At 41.8% G+C, this 19,215-nt stretch overlaps 1 protein-coding gene across 2 annotated transcripts in view; it reads left to right on the forward strand.

Moving 5' to 3' along the window:
* Positions 1-19,215, forward strand: part of LOC145458944 (parapinopsin-like) — a 46,936-nt gene that overhangs the window by 11,134 nt on the left and 16,587 nt on the right. Inside the window, exons 2-5 of one of the 2 annotated variants that reach the window (XM_080337459.1) lie at positions 2,493-2,655; positions 3,982-4,083; positions 4,514-4,734; positions 6,430-6,582. In XM_080337459.1, coding sequence (XP_080193585.1) covers positions 2,493-2,655; positions 3,982-4,083; positions 4,514-4,734; positions 6,430-6,582 — 639 coding nt within the window. The remainder of the gene's footprint in view (positions 1-2,492; positions 2,656-3,981; positions 4,084-4,513; positions 4,735-6,429; positions 6,583-19,215) is intronic. The other variant, XM_080337460.1, reaches the window with a different exon arrangement.

A 19,215-nucleotide genomic window follows, 5' to 3' on the forward strand; every position in this document is an offset into this window, starting at 1 on the left:
TTTATAACAAAGCAAGTAAAACTTTTGTGATTGTCAAAGTGCATGCTCGTTTACTGTAGTTTTTATACTGCCAGCGCAATGAATGGAGTAGCCCGCAGTTGAAATGCAATAAATTTGAACGGAAGATGTCATAATGAAGTGAAAATTGTAATACATGAAAAAGCTTCACAGTGCCGAACCTACCAAGGTTCTGTTGTGAACGTGAACCTCTAAATTTCCCCACTGATTACTGCCGTTCGCGACTCTGTGTAGCCTACTTGTCATTATTATGTCACAACGACAAAATTCTTTCTATATTTCGAACTTGGTTAACCTCATTTAATGGCGTTCACTGCTGAAGAGAGCAAGTCGAAAAGCTTCCAGTGGAATAAATTTGGCAATATGAACGTACTGTTTGCTGCAAGCTTTATTTCTGGAAATTGAAGGCATTACTGCACTTGCTTTTATACTTCAACATGTATGTTATCCAGAAAAAAGAACTGATCTTAATTAGAAATCAAAATATATTGTACTGGGAATTGCAAGTGAAATCTAAATCTAAAAACGGAACATGTATTCAATGTCTTTAGTCCAGAAAGTTTCGAAGGTTGGTATGCTGAAACAGCTCCAAAACTAAAGAAAAGTCAGAGTCCACTGTTCCAGATTAGGACACGCCATGGACAGCTAGATTACGATATGATAAGTAAATGCTAGATTGCCAAACATCAGTTTCAAACATTATGATAAGCCATATATACAGCGATGAAATATTTGATATGGCGAAGGGTGACAATGCGGTGTGAACGGAACCACGCCAACCCGCCACCTAAATTATACTCAACGAGACTTTCGTGAAATCATACTGGATACTCCGCATTCACTGCGCGCGAAGCGCAACCAAAATTCTAGGCTTAACTCAACTTTTATGAAAATGAAATGTCGATACTCCGTGAAAACAGCCCCGAAATTACTCAAGCTATCTTCCTGATTGAAGGATTAAACTACTTCTACTTGACAAACTGAAAATAGCGAAAAGTAAGTAAGTAGATCACAAAAAATTATGAAGTAGAAGTAGAAGTAGTGAAATTCAGATCTACTTGAGTAAGTACCAGAAGTAGACGAAAACTACTTGAGTACTTCGAAAAAGTAGAAGTACTTCGTTACTGACCACCTCTGACCACCAAGGTAATTTTTTACAGTGAACACATTACAATATATGCTCCGAAGTGAGAGTATATATCTCATTTTCATCTGCGCGAATGAATTCGGTCTCGTCGCATTAAAACTAACATAATCTGGCCAATCTTAATTTGTTTTGACATACGCATCGCAACATAACTCGGATCCATAATATGCTCATGTTTCTCAGCACCCTGAGCATGTTTATTGAAACAGATAAAAGATAACTTCCTGACCCATTTTTCAATTATCGGGCCTGATATACGAAGTTTGAATAAGGCATATACAATGTATCGCGTCGTTTGATCATGCGCAATAACTCGAGTATAAGTCGATTTAACGAAAATTTGCGACTCGAGTCATGCCTTGAGTCATTACAACCCTGCATTATACCCCCATATCAAAGTCACAAATAATTCGGATTCTCAATCATCTGACCTAATGGAATTCCCTCGTATTTGGCACACAATACCCGTGTTCTTTATTACAATCTAATTTTATGAATGGTATGATCTTGAATAGTAGATCGAAGTTCTGTACCTCCAAGAAGCTCTTCAAATGTTATAGTAGTTAGGGATGGTGTTAACTTCTGAAAGGTTCAGGTTCGTGTGAACGCGAACCTATTCGAATGGTTCTGTGTGAACGCGAACGTGAACCTCATGACGTCACGTGACGTCATATTGCTAATTCCATCCCTATATTTCAGTGAAGTGATAGCCTATATTAATGTACACTGTACAGTGTACATGTACTGTACACTGTGTACAGTGTACGACACTGTACGTGTACGTAGGGCTCTTCAAAAATGACTTTTTCTCTCAAATGGCACTGGCTACTTGATAAAATTGTTAGGTTACCTAATTTAAGCCTACACACCAAATTTGGTTCAATTCCAACCAGTAGCCGCATTGCTACAGGAGAACGAAGTTTCTATTTATTATGTAAAAATAAATTACAAAAAATTTAAAAATTTTCTGTTCACCCCCTGAAAGTGTTAGGTTGTCTATAGAAACGATTTTCACCAAATTTGGTTCAATTCCAACCAGTAGAAGCGGAGTTATTGCCGTCGAAAAATTTGGATTATGAATAAAATAGTATTTACGGTGACCAATTCTTTAATTATTTATTATAGTGGTGCCCACCGTGTGCAGTGCAGAACCTCCCAAGGTTCGTTTGTGAACGTGAACCTCTAAATTTCAGAGGTTCACACACAGAACGCGAACGTGAACCTCACGTTCACACCATTCCTAATAGTAGTACTTCGCGAAATTTCGATATAATAACTATATTATGCAAACCGTGATAGAGTAATAAGTTCCTACCCATCATTGCAGGTACTGAGAAAGCCACTAAACTATATGCTACTCAATTTATCAGTTGCGGACATCCTAAACGCGACCATAGGTGGCGCGGTATCCACGGCGGCAAATGCCGCGGGAAAGTTCTACTTGGGCAAGATATGGTGCAACACTTACGCCTTTTTAGTGGGAACGTTCGGTGAGTTTGTAGTTTGAACTTGCAGTGATACTGGACACGGAATTTGCATGTCTCAATGCCAGATATAGAACTAAAGATACTGCATACGTGTCAACCCTTTAGTCCCCCGCATACATTATTAATCAGACTATCTAAATTAATGTGTATATACCTATATGTATGATGATATTAATATTGTATGAGCAACAGCCAGTTGGACTTGTTTCATTCATCGCTAAGATATCATTAGTAGTGTTATCTGTTATCACAAAATTCAAAACTCTTTCCCACCGCACATATTCATCTTCTTCCTGTGAGCTTTCAATACAACGAATATTGGACGTCTTCAGAGACTTCTGTGCAAATCCGCATATTCTGACTGCGCAACACAGGCGGCCAGCGACATCCTATACCATGCTGCAATACTTTTGCAGCTGGTTAGTCGCAATAAATCAATGCATATGTGCGATAGCTGCGTAAATAACTACAGATAACTATCATGTTGATGAATGCGAAACACGAGACTCCGCAGCTGGCAATCAGAGTGCGATAGCAATATCTCGTAGCAGATCTGGACACTAGGATTAGAGCTATACAGTTTTGTTTTTCAAATTCGACTTGAATTAGAAGTAAGACTACACATTTTCCCAAATTATATTAGAATTAGAATTAGAGCTACAGATGTTTTTCAAATTATATTAGAATTACTGAATTCGCGAAAACTTGGAAATTGAATGATGTTCAGTTCATATCAAATCAGAGCTCATTCTTAAAAGCGTGAGAATGGCAAATATTTGATACAGCAAACTTGGCTCGTTTCGTATTATAGAGTTCCTCCTGTAGCATTCTCAGGAAATATAGAAATTAGATCATAATTAAAATTAGACTGTAGAAATTAAATTATAATTAGATTATCGGCACTTCACTCTAATCAGTCTAGTTGTGCAAGCCTGTCTCGTAGCTACGTCAACCAATAAGGTAATCTATAGTTTGCGAGCCGAGCTGGTCTGAACTGGTCTTAGACGAAAACTACTGTCCCATTGATTCCGAAAATATAAATTATATTCTTGTCAGGGCATTGCATCTACCCGAAAATTGCCCTTAAAAGTCTAAAATCGGCATTATTCCGAAAAATCTTAGCGCCGCAATACAATGACCATAACAATGACCTAGTTTGGCGCTCCGATGTTTTGCAACAATGCCGATTTCTAGAACTGTGGTTGTCCGACCATGCAGTCACGAGTGCGCATCTAACCATAGGTTAGTTATCTATGATATCATTGTGGATTACGGATTCACGTGAGTTCTGTGTCAGATATTATCTGATACTGAATTAATTTGTTTCAGGTATCGTGAACTTGACAACGATAGTGCTTCTTTCCGTGTCTAGATACGTGGTGATCTGTAAGTCGCACGCACCGCCGTTGAGGAATCACCACGTACTCATTGGTGAGTTGCAGCTTATTCAAACTAGATTAAAATCAGTATTATAGCTACACATGTTTCCAAATTAGATTAGATTTAGAACTGCTGGATTCTCTGAAATCTGGAAATTGAATTAAATTCCGAATTGGGAACGCAATCGAGTTCATTTTCATGAGCAGGATAATCGCAAATGTCGATCGTCGGTACACCAAGCTTGGCTCGTTTCGCATTATGCAGTTTTTCTGTAGCATTTTCAGCAAAACCAGAAATTTATGGATTGGAATCAAAATTAGAGCAAGAAGCATTTCTCAAATTTGAGAATAGAATTTGCTAACCGGCGTTTCTAATTAGGCAACAGGAGTTATCTAATTCTCCAAGTCTGGCCTCGACTATAATTTCATTTGTAGGGAGAGATTTAGTCACTACAACAAAATATTTTGTTCGCGCCACGCAGCAATCACCGCAACCTGGCTGTGGTCGGCTCTGTGGAGCGCCGTGCCGCTGTTTTTTGACTACTACGATCTGGAGGGAGTCGGCACCAGCTGCGGCGTGATTGCGAACCACGTCGACCGACGAACGAAGTCTTACCTGATTTGCTATTTTGCCTTTTGCTTCGCCTTGCCGCTGTTCATCATGTTTGTCGCGTACGCATTGATATTGTTCAAGATTTGGAAGGTAAATGTTCGTTGCTTTGAGCTGTACTGTGAGTATAGAGCGGAACTAACGTGTTTGGAATACGATTTTTCTTGCTGCCGTGCGAAAAATACAAAAGAAAACCATTTATTGAACTCATACAGTACTGCCCCGTGACGCATGGCTAAGTCCGATATCCATATACTTACATCGTAATATCAAACGATTTACGTAAATGAGAATCAGCGTGACTATAAAGCCGGACACAATATTCGAATATTCGAAAGTGAATCGAGTTCTAATGATTCGAGCCGAGGAGTGAGAAATGACTTTTCCAGTAATGAAATTATACTCTCCTTGCCCAACGAGATAATTTATCACGAGAATTATTGTTTCCATAGTATTTTCCACTATATGGGAGACCATATACCTCGATTGGTCGTATCGCGGCATGCGTACAAAGCTATACGCACGTTAGTTGAAACGACATATCTGTGGAGTAGTAAAAAGCCCACAGCATTGTCACAAAGTGCAATAAAATAGGTATGGTCGAAAACATATAAAATAATCTCTAATTCTAATGTGATGTAGAACAGGCATTGCATTCTTTGTGGTCGCATGCTATACGCGGCGAGATTTTGCGCCAGCAGCCTAGGCCAATTGCCAGTCCTACTGAGCCATTGCGGATTAAAGTTGTTCAAAAGTAACTTTTTTCTTCAAATTTTACTGGCTATTTGATAAAATGGTTTACTTAGCTGAGAAACCTACGGACACCAAATTTGACCCAATTCCAACCCGTAAAACCGAACCTATTATAGTTGGAAAATCTAAAATTTATTGATATCTTTTTTTCGACTTTGTAAACCCCATGGAATTGTTCAGTTGTCTACAAAAAACGGTGCAGCTTCTTGGAGGTACAGAACTTCAATATACAATTGAATAGTATATTCATATTGAAATGAACCCGGATATTTTCGGCTGACACTCGTCAGGGGTCATCGTCAGCAACTAGTAGAGAATTCAAAAGAACATCGTATATCAACAATCGTATCTCAAAATATGACGTCACCAGCATGAAATGTCGAATACGAGAGCGTTCAATGTACTATTTTTAGATGATACACGAAAATATGGTGCATAGAATGACTCAATCCCAACCAACAAAAGCGAAGTTTTGGAGTACAAAATATCGAATTTCATAAATTATTTCGATAATAATAACAGAACTATAGCCACCGTAAATACTATTATTTCAAAACAAAAATTTTGATGTCCAATATCTTCGCTGCTCAGTCGGAATTGAGTCAGAATTGCTATGTATCGTTATTTCAGACAATTTAACAATTTCATCGGGTTTCCAGTAAAATTTGAAAGGGAATTTCTTACTAAATTAAATATTTTCCAATCCAATAGCTTCGCTTCTATCACAGACTGGCAGTGAGCCAAATTTGGTGCGCAACGTTTTTGTAGCCAACCTAACAATTTTATGGATAAGCCAGTAAAATTTGAAAATATATTGCGGATTCATCTGTGTTCAATACGTCACGATGGATCCGCGATGTCACGCCATTATTAAATGATTTCACTCTCAGTGATCCTGCCAGACAAGTATACTTTATTGTTCCATATCATAGACTCAGCGGATTGAAAAGTTACTCGCCATTGAATAAATGATAAGTGACCACCTTACTTCCCATGTCATGACTGAATAATGAATATTGTTGAACTCTTGTAAAGGTTGCGGGCGTCTCAGAAGTGTCTGGGAGCGTTAACGGTAACATGTTGAGCGAGACGACCAAAATGGTGGCTGTCATTGTTCTGGCGTTTCTTGTGTGCTGGACGCCGTACGCTTGCGTTGCTGTTCACGTCGCGCTGTATCCTGGGATCCAGGTGAGGTATTGGACAAGTTATCAGTAATACTGCCATCGGAAGTGGCCAATAACGTGGTACTTGAACTTATCCGGAGTGCTCAACTTGGGTTTAGTCAACTTGCACCGCAATACTTACACTTTAATGGTTATAATACATTTACCGTGGCTGTGCCCCATCTCTTCTCGTTTTGAAAAGCAACTGATTTCTGCGGTAAATCGCTGTTACCACACGAGGCCATGGCCATGAACTCTGCCATCGGCAAGCATGTGGCTGGGAATACAATTTGCGCTAAGAACTATTGCGACGAAAGATATTTTTATTAGGTACTGGCCGCTCTCTTTTCCATCTGTCTGCGCTAGAATATACTTTTATTAAAATCCACCGACCGAGCTTGTGTCAGCAGAAGGAATTTTTAATCAGTTTAAAAATTGGCCACATTGGCGGTTTGCCTGTATTTCATGTTGTTTGTTTCTATGAAGTGATAGTTGGTTGCATGCACTATAGCTGGATGCAAGTTTTTGAAATTCCTCATTCGCTGACGATTGCCCCTGAAGAGTGTCAGCTCGAAAAGCTTCGCGTTTCATATATTCATGCGATGAATATGTTACTAAAATGTGTATTAATGTTCTGTAGGCTATACCCCAAAAAGTCTCTTCATATGGTTTTGTTTTCAAGACTACTTTTCACTTCTATTTATGATCTTGAAGAGCTCCTTTCAGGTACAGAACATCAATACATCCTGCAATTGAATAGTGTATTTTTCTCATCGAAATGAACCCGAATATTGAATCACGTCAGGGGTAATAGTCAGCAAGTAAAGAATCGGAAAGAACATTATATCAACAATCGTATCATAGTTATCATTTTAAGGCTAAATTACTTACTTCTAGCACTTTTAAATTTGTGCAACTCAGAGGACAGTTTAACGACACGTTCGCGTCACGTTTATGTGTAAATTGTGGTAGAGATACTGGGCGAAATATAGCCCCTAAATCGCGGTAACTGAATTTATTTTCTAGAATTACAGCTGTTTGTACTGTGATTTTCGTTAGCCGCTACGATGCAGTTCGCGATTTCGAAAGTACAACCAACGGATTGACTGTCAAGGTATACGACCCCTAAACCAAATCTACTTATTGAGGGTATTTGCTTCAGTACTTATCGAAACTTCATTTTCTATGCTTACAGTTGAAAGGCTAGTCTTCATCTTCCTTGTCCAGCGACATATGTACATTATACACTCATGGTATGCAATATGCATATGCACAGAGCGTGTGTATGTGTATCATTCATTAGTGGGGCTGGGCACAATGATTCAAGTACTCGAATCTGAATCGAGTATTAATTTTAATGATTCGAGTCGAGTAGTAAAAGACGATTTTTTTTTGAGTACTGAAATTATACGCTCCTCGCAACTGAAAGTTAATTTACTAACGAGAATTATAGTTTTGATACTATTTTTCACTGAGGAGGCCTTGAAACCTTGATTGGCCATGTCGCATCATACGAGATATAAGTACAAAGCTACGATCGTTACTGGAAATAACACATTTACGTAGTCGTGATCATTCCACAACATTGTCAAGAATTGCAATGAAATCGGTATGGTCGAAAAAATACCAAAGTATTTTTATTGTGACTGATAACGGGCATTATGTTCTTTGTGGTGGCATAAAAGGAACATATTTGAACTTGATATAGTATATTCTGTTGTGATGTTATCAGGAGTGCTACTCGAATACTCGACTCGACTCGAAGCGTAATACGTGATTCAGAATCGAATCACTCAGGTACTCGATTTTGCCCAGCCACAATCATTAGTCGGTGTATAACTGTAAATGCCGCATAAATATTCAAGGACGCAGATATACAACGTATTCCTAGTTGGGACATGCTTTGTAAATTGCTACTGCTATTTCTACTGCTACGTTGCTTCTACGTCTAATCGAATGCCGACGCTAACCACTCAAATCCTCACGAATTGCGATTCGTCATCGAACTTGCACCTTTTGGCGGCAATGTTTTCGCTTGACATCGCATGAAAAGTTGTTTACAAATCGCTTTAGGAAAAGATACTTTGCCACAGACTATATGTTTCTATACGGTTACTTGGACTCTCGATGTATATAGGAACGACATTGAAGACAATATTTAATGATATATAACACTGGCCAACACATATTTTTTGGCAGACAAAGTAAGAGGCATTTGGGGGGTTCTGAATGGCACTGATTCCGAATATCAACTTATAGTTTTTCAAATTGGCTCTGCTTTTGGAAATAATCCATGGGGTTATTTTGACTAAAAGCTCACATTTTCGCTGTATTGACTAAATGAAAAAACGGCTCCGTCGTATTATAAAGTTCAGACATTCAAATTATTTGTTATATTTAGGCAGTGAAGACTGCATTAAATCCAAATAGAGCAACATCATTATATTTAGGTCTATTAGACATGCCATATTAGGAGACTTTCACGGATATTATGTAAATAAATAAACCCCCATCATAGATACAAGTATGTACCTAAATACTGAAATAACGTTGCATTAATTCAATCAGTTTTATGTCAACCACCTTGTTGTAAAGCGAACGTCAAGTGGTCGTGCGATACGCAAGCCGAAGAGGTTCCAACCGACTTGATTGCTTGATTGGTTTTATTGAGTTGATTATCTAGTGCGTGTTACCTAAGGTGTACGTTGGTTTGTGCTTTGTAAGCCAGTTCGTTTTTCGAGTGCTGGGTACGACGGTTAACTTTATTGAACGACGCGCCGAATTGACACGTTTCGAAGAATATTGCCGGCTGAGACGGCATCGTATTTAAACTCTCGCGGTGTGAGGTGTTGGAGTAATTTCTCGTCTTGACTTTGATTTATCCGTATGCAAGTCGCTGATCTTTTTTGGGAATTTTGTTAATAAAATTCTACATCTTTAAATACGACGTCAACAAAAGTCTGAAGATCTTGCAAGTGATAACGTCATAGACGATGCAGCGCACACCACCTCCACAACAAGTGAATCCGATCCTATCGCTCAGTAAAGCTGATTTGGAGAACGAATGTGAAAAGTTCGGTCTGTCTACACACGGAACCGCGGCACAGTTACGTGAGAGACTTCTGCAACGCGAATCAGGGGAACCGAATACTCAGTCGTCACCAGCACCAGATTCACCTCCTACGGAATTCGTTGACACAAGCATCATCGATTATAAAATAGAACCATCTGCGAGCATATCACCCGAGTCCGGGGCAACAAGCAGCCACGCGAACCCTCATGCGACTCCTTCCAACGTTTCGCCGCCTGGTCACGACCCCATGACATTGCTAATGACGTTCTTGATGAAACAAGAACAACAGCGCGTTGAAGAATTACGTCGAAAGGAGGAAAGAGACGAACTCCTCGAAGCACGCCGACGAGAAGACTTGGAGCAAATGCTGAAGACGCAGAGAGAGTTTTTCGCCTCTATGACCTCTCATAACAGTCATAATTCCAGTGGTTCGAGTGTCAGCGATTATCAGGGTTCTATACCAATACCGAGAAAACCATTACCGAGAATGGGCATTACCGAGAACGGCATTACCGAGAATGGACATTACCGAGAATGGACATTACCGAGAATGGTCATTACCGAGAATGGACACCACCGAGAATGGACATTACCGAGAATGGCCAATGTCAAGAATATAGCTAACTGGGACTGACGTTGTCGAGAAATTTATACCTGAGCATCGCTACTGAATGTGGCAACGCCGTGATGCACTCACACGACCTGTGCATATGCATAACATGCCTGCATTGCATATATTGCATTCTCGGTAATGTCCATTCTCGGTGGTGTCCATTCTCGGTAATGTCCATTCTCTGTGGTGTCCATTCTCGGTAATGTCCATTCTCGGTGGTGTCCATTCTCGGTAATGGCATTCTCGGTAATGGTTTCCTCGGTATTGACCGGACACCGATTATCAGTCGGTAAAGCGCGCTGTCGATCGTCTCGAAAAGGAAAGCATCGATACCATTCGTACATTGAAAGCCGAGTTGGAAAATAACGCTTCGAAGCATGCTATCAAAGGGTCGCTCAGTCGGCTTGGTAAAATTGATTCCAGACTGAGCAAAATCCTGGACGACAAAATTGATGCGCTAGACGGCGACGAGAAGAAAGACACTCTGATTCAGCGAATATATGATATCGGTAAACAAATCAAAAGCGCCAGCGATCTTGGAGAAAACCGGGTCGACGTTATCGAGAAACGCGAACGGCAAGAATCAAGAGCTGGAGCGCTACCGGCTGGCTTTAAGATTCCATCCTTCGACGGCAATGTTCTGCACTTCCGAAAGTGGTGGGAAGAGTTTCGCTCCCTTGTGCACGAGAATCGCGATGTGAGCCAATTCTACAAGATGAGATATCTTAGTCAGGCATTGACTGGCCCTGCTGCGGCTATCTTAGCTGGTAAAGATGGACTGGAAACCGAATATGACGAATGTATAGCCACGGTCCAGAAGAAATTTGGACGAGAGCATATTGTCGTCCGACAGATAGTCCACTCCATCATGACCGCGTCAACCCCAGCAAACGAAGCCACACAGTTCGGCAATTTCATTGAAGAGATGTTCAATCGAGTAGCAGCGCTGGAAACTCACGACGCCACGAGAGATATGGTTGTGGTTCCCATGATCGAAAGTCATTTGCCTACTGGCGTGCGAATGAATTGGGAGCGCCATGTACACGGGATAACGGAGGATGATAGAACTCCAACCAGTGACGATCTGTTCAAGTTTTGCCATAAAGAACTGGACGCCATGATTTCCAAAACCGCAATCAAGGGCGAAGGAAAGTCGAGCAAAAATGATGATAATGACAAGAACAAGTGGGAAAAGCGTTCGAATGACCGGTTAACTTCTGCGCAAAGCCTTGTCACTCTCGAAACACGGGAGACGGAAGATCCGAAACCAGGTATCGCTTGTCCTTACTGTGATGCTGACCACTTGGTCACCGCATGCCAAAAATTCATCGGTCTCAACAAAGATGAGCGGCGTCAATTTGTGGATGACAACAAGCTATGTTTTCGTTGTCTTATCGTACCATTTTCGCCTCGACAGCATCATTGCCGAAAGAAGAAATGCAGCCAGTGCGGCTATCGTCACAATGAAATGATCAGTTGTCCACCTGAGTTGAAGACCGAGGAGACGGCAAAGAGTCTGATCGCAGCCGCAAGTGAAGGTGAATCTACATTTTACACCAAACGCAAGCCTATCGTCTCCAATGAAGACAGAGTCGTCTCACCAACAGCCTTGGCGAGAGTAAGAAGTGGTAATCGAGTCACGATAGTCCGTCTTGCGCTCGACACATTGAGTGAGAAGACCTTTGTCAGTCAACGAGTTGCAGAAACGTTAAAACTGATTCCAAGCGCAACAAAGCACATTGCGGTACAAGGGTTTGGTGGACATGAAACCAAAACGAAGGTATCAGTAGCCGAGATGGAGCTTGTCCCCTTGATAGCTAAGGAACCGACTATCGCATTTGAAGCCTACATCAAGTCTGGGCCGCTCGGAGCACCATTACATCCAGTGAAAATTCAGCTTGAAGATCACCCGCACTTGAAGGGCCTTCACCTGGCAGACCCCAACGTGTCTGCGGGAGCTGAGATAGATATCCTGGTCGGCAGTGCATTACTGAGTGAAGTTATGCTGAGCGGAGTCATCAGGCCAAGGGGAGGAGAATCTCGTTTAACTGCGTTCGAGACCATATTTGGTTACGCACTGCTGGGACCAATTTCAGGACGCGGCGATCCAAAACCGTCGTGTCTTTTTGTCCATGCGCCGAGTATGGCTGCTGATGGTGAGAGCAATCGGACCAAGACCTGCGTACTGAATTGCGATATTGAGAAATTTTGGAGTCTCGACGCCATCGGTATCACCGACAGCTGTGTTAAAATGACCGCAGACGAAGAGAGAGCGGTTGCGTTGTTTGAAGCAGAAACTATATTTAACGGGGTACGGTACGAAATCCCACTGCCATTTCGACAGGGCGCACCGAAGCTCTCTAACAATTACAGAACCGCGAAGAAGTTGCTTGAGTCTACGGAAAGAAGACTCGAGAAAAAGCCAGAAATGAGGGAAAGGTACATCCGAGCAATGCGGGAACTGGTCGATCATAAGTTTGCGAGGAAGCTTACCGCGAGCGAGATTGATCGTTTCGAACGCGACGGTGATTGCTATTTCATTCCACACCATGGCGTGATCAAGGAGTCAAGCGTATCGACCAAATTCCGGTTGGTGTTCAATGCAAGCCATCCTGATAAAAACGGCAATTCGTTGAATGATTGTCTTTTGCCTGGTCCTGCGCTACAGCCTGATTTGGGCGGGGTTCTACTTCGGTTCCGCACACACCGTATTGCCTTGAGTGGTGATATTGAGAAGATGTTTCCACAGACGAAGATTCTGCCGCAGTATTACAGATACGAACTCTTCCTTTGGCGAGATTGCGATGCGAGTTGCGAACCGAAGAAAATGGTAATGACTTCACTAATGTTCGGTGTAAACTATTCTCCGTGTGGGGCAATTTCTTGCACGCACAGGCATGCCGACCGAGAAGACATGAGACGCCAATATCCCAGACTTTGTGAAGAACTTAAGGAATCGCTATACGTAGACGATCTTCACACAGGTGGTGACAGCGTTACAGAAGTCGTTAATTTGCATCGCGACACAGTTGCGTTTTTTGAGTCCGGCGGATGGCACATGACAAAGTTTGTATCGAATTCCGAAGAGGTGATGGATGTTATACCGTCACGCGATCGACATCCGCATTCAGTGATTGCTTTCGACCGAACAGACGATGTGATCACACCAACTGCGCTTGGACTACGCTGGAATACGGCATCTGATACCTTTTTCGTCAACGTTTCCGATAAACTGATCAACATCCCACAAGTGCCATCAAAGCGCATTGTTCTCAGTACGTTGAGTTCGATATATGACGTGTTTGGTTTTCTCGCTGGATATACAATTGTTCCGAAGATACAAATGCAACGGATTTGGTGTTTGAAAATTGATTGGGACGAGACATTACCAGACGCGGAAGCAATCGAGTTTAGCAAATGGGCAGAGGAACTAGAGGACATATCGTCGATTGTCGTTCCTCGCCATCTTTTCCGAGGGAATGCCAAACAGAAGGTTCAGATTCATGGATTTTGCGATGCCTCCGAAAAGGCATACGGCGCAATGGTATACATTGTATATCGCAACGGCAGTGGAAAGAAAGAATCCATTTTAGTCATGGCTAAATCAAGAGTTGCGCCCTTAAAGTCCCAAACCATCGCTCGTCTTGAACTCATGGGAGCAGTAATTCTCGCGAGATTGACAAACTACGTCATTGAGCAATTACATCTTGATGTAGAATGCACGCGTCTTTGGACCGATTCTGAAATCGTTCTCGCATGGATCGACAAACCGAGTTCGACATGGAAAATCTTCGTCAGAAACCGTGTTGAAGAGATTCACAGCTTATTCGACGCATATGTCTGGGGTCATTGCCCGGGCAAAGAGAATCCGGCTGATGTAGTTAGCCGTGGGGTAACTCTGCATGAATTGAAAGCCTCAGACTTGTACTGGAATGGGCCGCCGTGGATTGTCGCATCGCAGACGAACTGGCCGACAAACCGGGATAGAATCGACGAGAACTCCGCAGACGCTTTTGCATTCGAGACGGAAAGAGCACCAAGCGCATTGATTGTCAGTCAAAAGGTAGTTGAATTGCCGCCTAACGTCGTAACGAAATGTTCAAGTTATCGCAAAACGAGACGGCTGCTGGCTTGGATGCTGAGATACCTAGATTTGAAAGCTAAACGTGCGAGTGCGCAATCTCAATCAAGCATCTCGAAAGCAAGTCCGTCTGAATTAAACGCTACGGAGCTGGAACGGGCGGAGTTCGGTCTTCTCCGTGATTTGCAAAGACGACATTTCAGCGGTGAAATTGCATTGCTCAAGGCGGCGAAGCGTTTGCCAGAGAAAAGTCCGTTAATCAGCTACGATCCGTTCATCGACGAGGAAACTGGTCTATTGCGTGTTGGTGGGCGACTACGGCATTCCAACTTACCGGAAATGTCTAAACACCCGATTATTCTACCTGACCACGATATACTCACGGAACGAGTAGTTGAAGACCACCATATTTCAAGCCAGCACGCGGCTGCCGAAACCACTTTGTCACTCCTGCGTCAAAGATTTTACGTGGTACACGCTCGACAAGTCGTACGACGTGTAATACACAAGTGCAGCATCTGCAAGCGTTACCGTACGAAGCCAGTCATTCAAAAAATGGGAGATCTTCCATCTCATCGCGTGGTTCCGGCTCCTGCATTTTCCGACGTGGGCTTGGATTACACCGGTGCCTTGCTGATACGAGATGGTGAAGTTGTAAAGAAAGGGTATATTCTCGTTTTCACGTGCCCTCACAGTCGGATGATCCACTTCGAGCTTTGCCTGGACATGACAACCGACGAATTTCTTCAAGCTCTGAGGAGATTCATGAACAGACGCGGTTGGTGCAAGACTATCGAGTCAGACAATCAACTAACGTTCAAGAAGGCCAAGAAATTGCTCGAAATAACATTCGCCGGCAAGTTATTTGAGAAGATGGACTCCATAAAGATTAAGCGTTTCATGGCGGAAAACGGTATAACTTGGAGATTTATCACCGAGAGAAGTCCGTTCAGAGGAGCATATTGGGAAAGGATGAACAGAAGTTTGAAAGAGCCTCTACGAAAGATTTTGGGGAATGCCTTATTACGCTATACCGAGTTATACACAATACTGACGGACATTGAAGCGGCTCTTAATCAGCGTCCCCTAGCTTACCACGGCTCTAATCCTTTGGATCCGACTCCAATCACGCCGAGTCAATTAACTATCGGACGGAATCTACGAGAATTGCCTTTGATTCGTGGAAGCGGTAACGTGTCTGTTGGCAAGCGTTTCCGCTATCTACAAAGCTTACTTCAATCGTTTTGGAAGCGGTGGAGCAATGAATATTTGCCTAAATTGCAGCAAAGGGGCAAGTGGAAGCAAGAAGAATCGCCGATCAAGATTGGTGACGTCGTTTTGGTCACTGAAGAAAACACGTCACGACCAAAATGGCCTCTTGGTCGTGTCACCGATGTCTTTTCTGGTAAAGACGGATTGGTCAGAACTGCGCAGGTGAAAACGCAGAAGGCAATCATTTGTCGCCCTGTGCAAAGACTTCATGTTCTGGAATCGATGGATTTGAGTCCAGATGTAGAGAATCATTTCGTGCCCGAAGAGATATCAACAATGTATGTTAAACGGGAACCGGTTCTGACTAACTCCGAAGTAAGTCAGGGGGAGGAGGATGTTGTAAAGCGAACGTCAAGTGGTCGTGCGATACGCAAGCCGAAGAGGTTCCAACCGACTTGATTGCTTGATTGGTTTTATTGAGTTGATTATCTAGTGCGTGTTACCTAAGGTGTACGTTGGTTTGTGCTTTGTAAGCCAGTTCGTTTTTCGAGTGCTGGGTACGACGGTTAACTTTATTGAACGACGCGCCGAATTGACACGTTTCGAAGAATATTGCGGGCTGAGACGGCATCGTATTTAAACTCTTGCGGTGTGAGGTGTTGGAGTAATTTCTCGTCTTGACTTTGATTTATCCGTATGCAAGTCGCTGATCTTTTTTGGGAATTTTGTTAATAAAATTCTACACACCTATTGTAAATTCAAAATAAGCAATTCGAATATAATATTATTAATCTATCTTAAAGTAAAATTGAGTCTTGTACGATTTTCGCTTGTAAGCAATTTAGTGCAGTCTCTGGAAAGGTTCCAGCAATAGTCTGCCATAATATGCTGATCTCATCTGCCCTGGTATCATTTTTTGTTGTTTTGATGTCTTGGTGGAACCCTTTCCTTGTTTTTTTACTTAAATCATCAAAATGATCGGGAAATATATCAAGATGACTGAACGAGAAGGGAACTTTAATTCTCATGTTTGCTCCGAATTTTCAATATGCAGATAACAATTTTCAGACCAACTACGTCAATAGTTGGGTGCTTTGTGTTCTTCCAAAAAGTTTTATTTACTACATCCTAGAATGAATTCCATTATTATGAAATTGGAATCTTTCATCGATATATTCGAATCTGAGGTCCATCAAAGATACCATGCAGCTTTAAACTTCTCGTTTGATAGGGATATTAGGTATACCCACGTTGTTGGCTCAGCAGAAAATTACCAGTCAAAAGAGACGGGACGCATATGAGTATTGCAGTTAAAATCGAGGACAAATTTAGCTTTATACTCCCCCTTCAACTTGGTAGAAGGGTGCAGGAGAAAATATATTTCCCTGGTGCAAAAGTACAATTCGTAGACTGCTTTTTTCACAAACAAATATCTCGAATCACGTCATGTTTATATTGATTGAATAAATGTGGAGGGCATGCGGGCTCTTCATAGTAAAGGAAAGGACGTAGTTTATTTCTGTCCTTGATATTTTTTGCGGCATATACACCGACTCATGATATACATACACACGATCTGCGCATATGCATATCATGAGTGCATGATGTGCATATGCCGCAGGACAAGGAAGGTGCAGATATAGCCTATTACGCCTTTCTAAGTCTTGCACCACCCCTCCATGCTATCCCAGTAATGCATGAGCGCCAAGCAGGGAAGTCATGGATACCAGTGTTACCAATCAGGTCTTTGGTCTGACCCGGACGGGGATCGAACCCACGACCTACCGATCGAGATGCCGGACGCTTACCATTACGCTATCTCGTCGGTCATAGTCAATTATCTATTTATGTGAAGTATAAAAGTAAAAAAATCTACGATTTACTTCTCATCAAGTGAAATATTTAGGTGGTAAATACGGTAATTTGGTCTTTTGTAGTGGAATACGTATCCTCTAAAATAGAGTGAATCTGGCAAAACTATTCGTAATCAGCAACCTTGAAAACCGTAGAAACGACTCCTAGATGTTCTGCCTAATTTTTTTTTTCATTTTGTTGAAAAGTGTAATCAGTGAGAGTAATGAAGTAGGCCTACTACTTTTGCGAGGTTATCAAGTATACGACTTGCCTACCTGCACTACTTATTCAAGTGATTATGTGATTTTATATTACTCAAGTTCAAGTTCACGTTTATTCATAATATTTTATCACTTCAAAACATCACAAGACTGCAATACATTGAATGATAGGAAGATGCCGAAACGACTAGGAGTAGTCTTACGATCAAAAACCCACCTGGGCCTGGGCGATGTAACGAGGAGGCATGCACACTGAATGAAAGTAAAAGAAGATAATATAAAGTGGCAAGCGATAATATCAGGTGGCAAGTGACGGAAGGCGAGATCGATACGTCAGGTCGTGGTCCGGTAAATGGTGAGGGCTGACCAGTAGAAATTGCTTGTATTTCGACTTGAATGTGAACATGCTCGACGACTGTCGGATAGCCGGCGAGATACTGTTCCACACTTCAAGTCCGGCATATTTGATAGAGCGATGATATTTTTTGTCAACCATATGATAGTTGGACGACGTGTACGCGCGTGTGTCGTACTTATGCACTTTTGATACCGAGGTAAAGAAGTCATTGAAGTGTTCGGGGCTGTGAAGAACTGATATAAACTTTGCAATTTCTAGTTTCCGCATATCTTTCATGTTTAGGACACCACAAATTTTTTGAGCAGTGATTTGTTGGACACACATCTTGGTCCCTTTGGGACCGTGGCTGTAATACGGAGGACCTGATGTTGTAGTTTTTGTAGCGACTGCAGTGCAGTTTTACTGGCAGGCAGCCCCCCCCCCCCCCCAACAGATGATGCCATATTGTAACTTCTTGTTCTACCTAGCCGTTTTCTATTCATTAAGCTAAACTAGGCGTATAATATTTAACTTTTTACTTCCTTAGAAATCTCCAATTCTACTTGTACTGTAGACGAAATATAAGACGTTTCTTCTACTTCTAATGCTCGATTACAAACGAATACTACTTTGGCCACCTCTGTGTGACATGTCAACATCAACAAGTCTGGTGCTATGGACCCGATTTCATATTTTATCAGTGTCTTTTCGCTTCGGCATATATTTATAGGCTTACCATATGTCCTCTTTTGGAAGGATTTGTCCTCTTTTCACATGAAAAATGCCCATATGTCCTATTGTTTTGCATTTCGAGTTAGTTACCTATACTTTCAACAAGACTTAGGTGAGACGTTGTATTTATTTTCAAACCATGCATGAAGCATGTTGAATTGTTGGTTTTTAACCCTTTTGAAGGGGGTGTATCATATCTGATATGACATGTCTCTATGACCGATTTATCCGTGTTGACACGCCGTAGGCATCGGGTACTTGGTTTTTTGGAAAGCTGGGATTTTTCAGATTCATTTGATACCTTACTCAAAAATTTTAGTTCTCAACGAAAAAAATTTACGTAAACCCGAAAAAATTGGTTATCACCTGAAATTTCCAGATATTTTCCGAGTGGGAAATTTTGTCGAAAATTCTGCCAGAACATCAAAAGTCAACTTGTACGGTATTCCGTGCAACTTTTCATCGTTTCGAACATCAAACCTTGTTCTGGGGAGTTTTCTGACGGGTCACGCTTCGGTGATTTTCATGAACATGG

The sequence above is a fragment of the Botryllus schlosseri genome, chromosome 16 (genome assembly GCF_051294905.1).
Source record: "Botryllus schlosseri isolate E-star chromosome 16, Bs_hap1, whole genome shotgun sequence".
Taxonomy (NCBI): domain Eukaryota; kingdom Metazoa; phylum Chordata; class Ascidiacea; order Stolidobranchia; family Styelidae; genus Botryllus; species Botryllus schlosseri.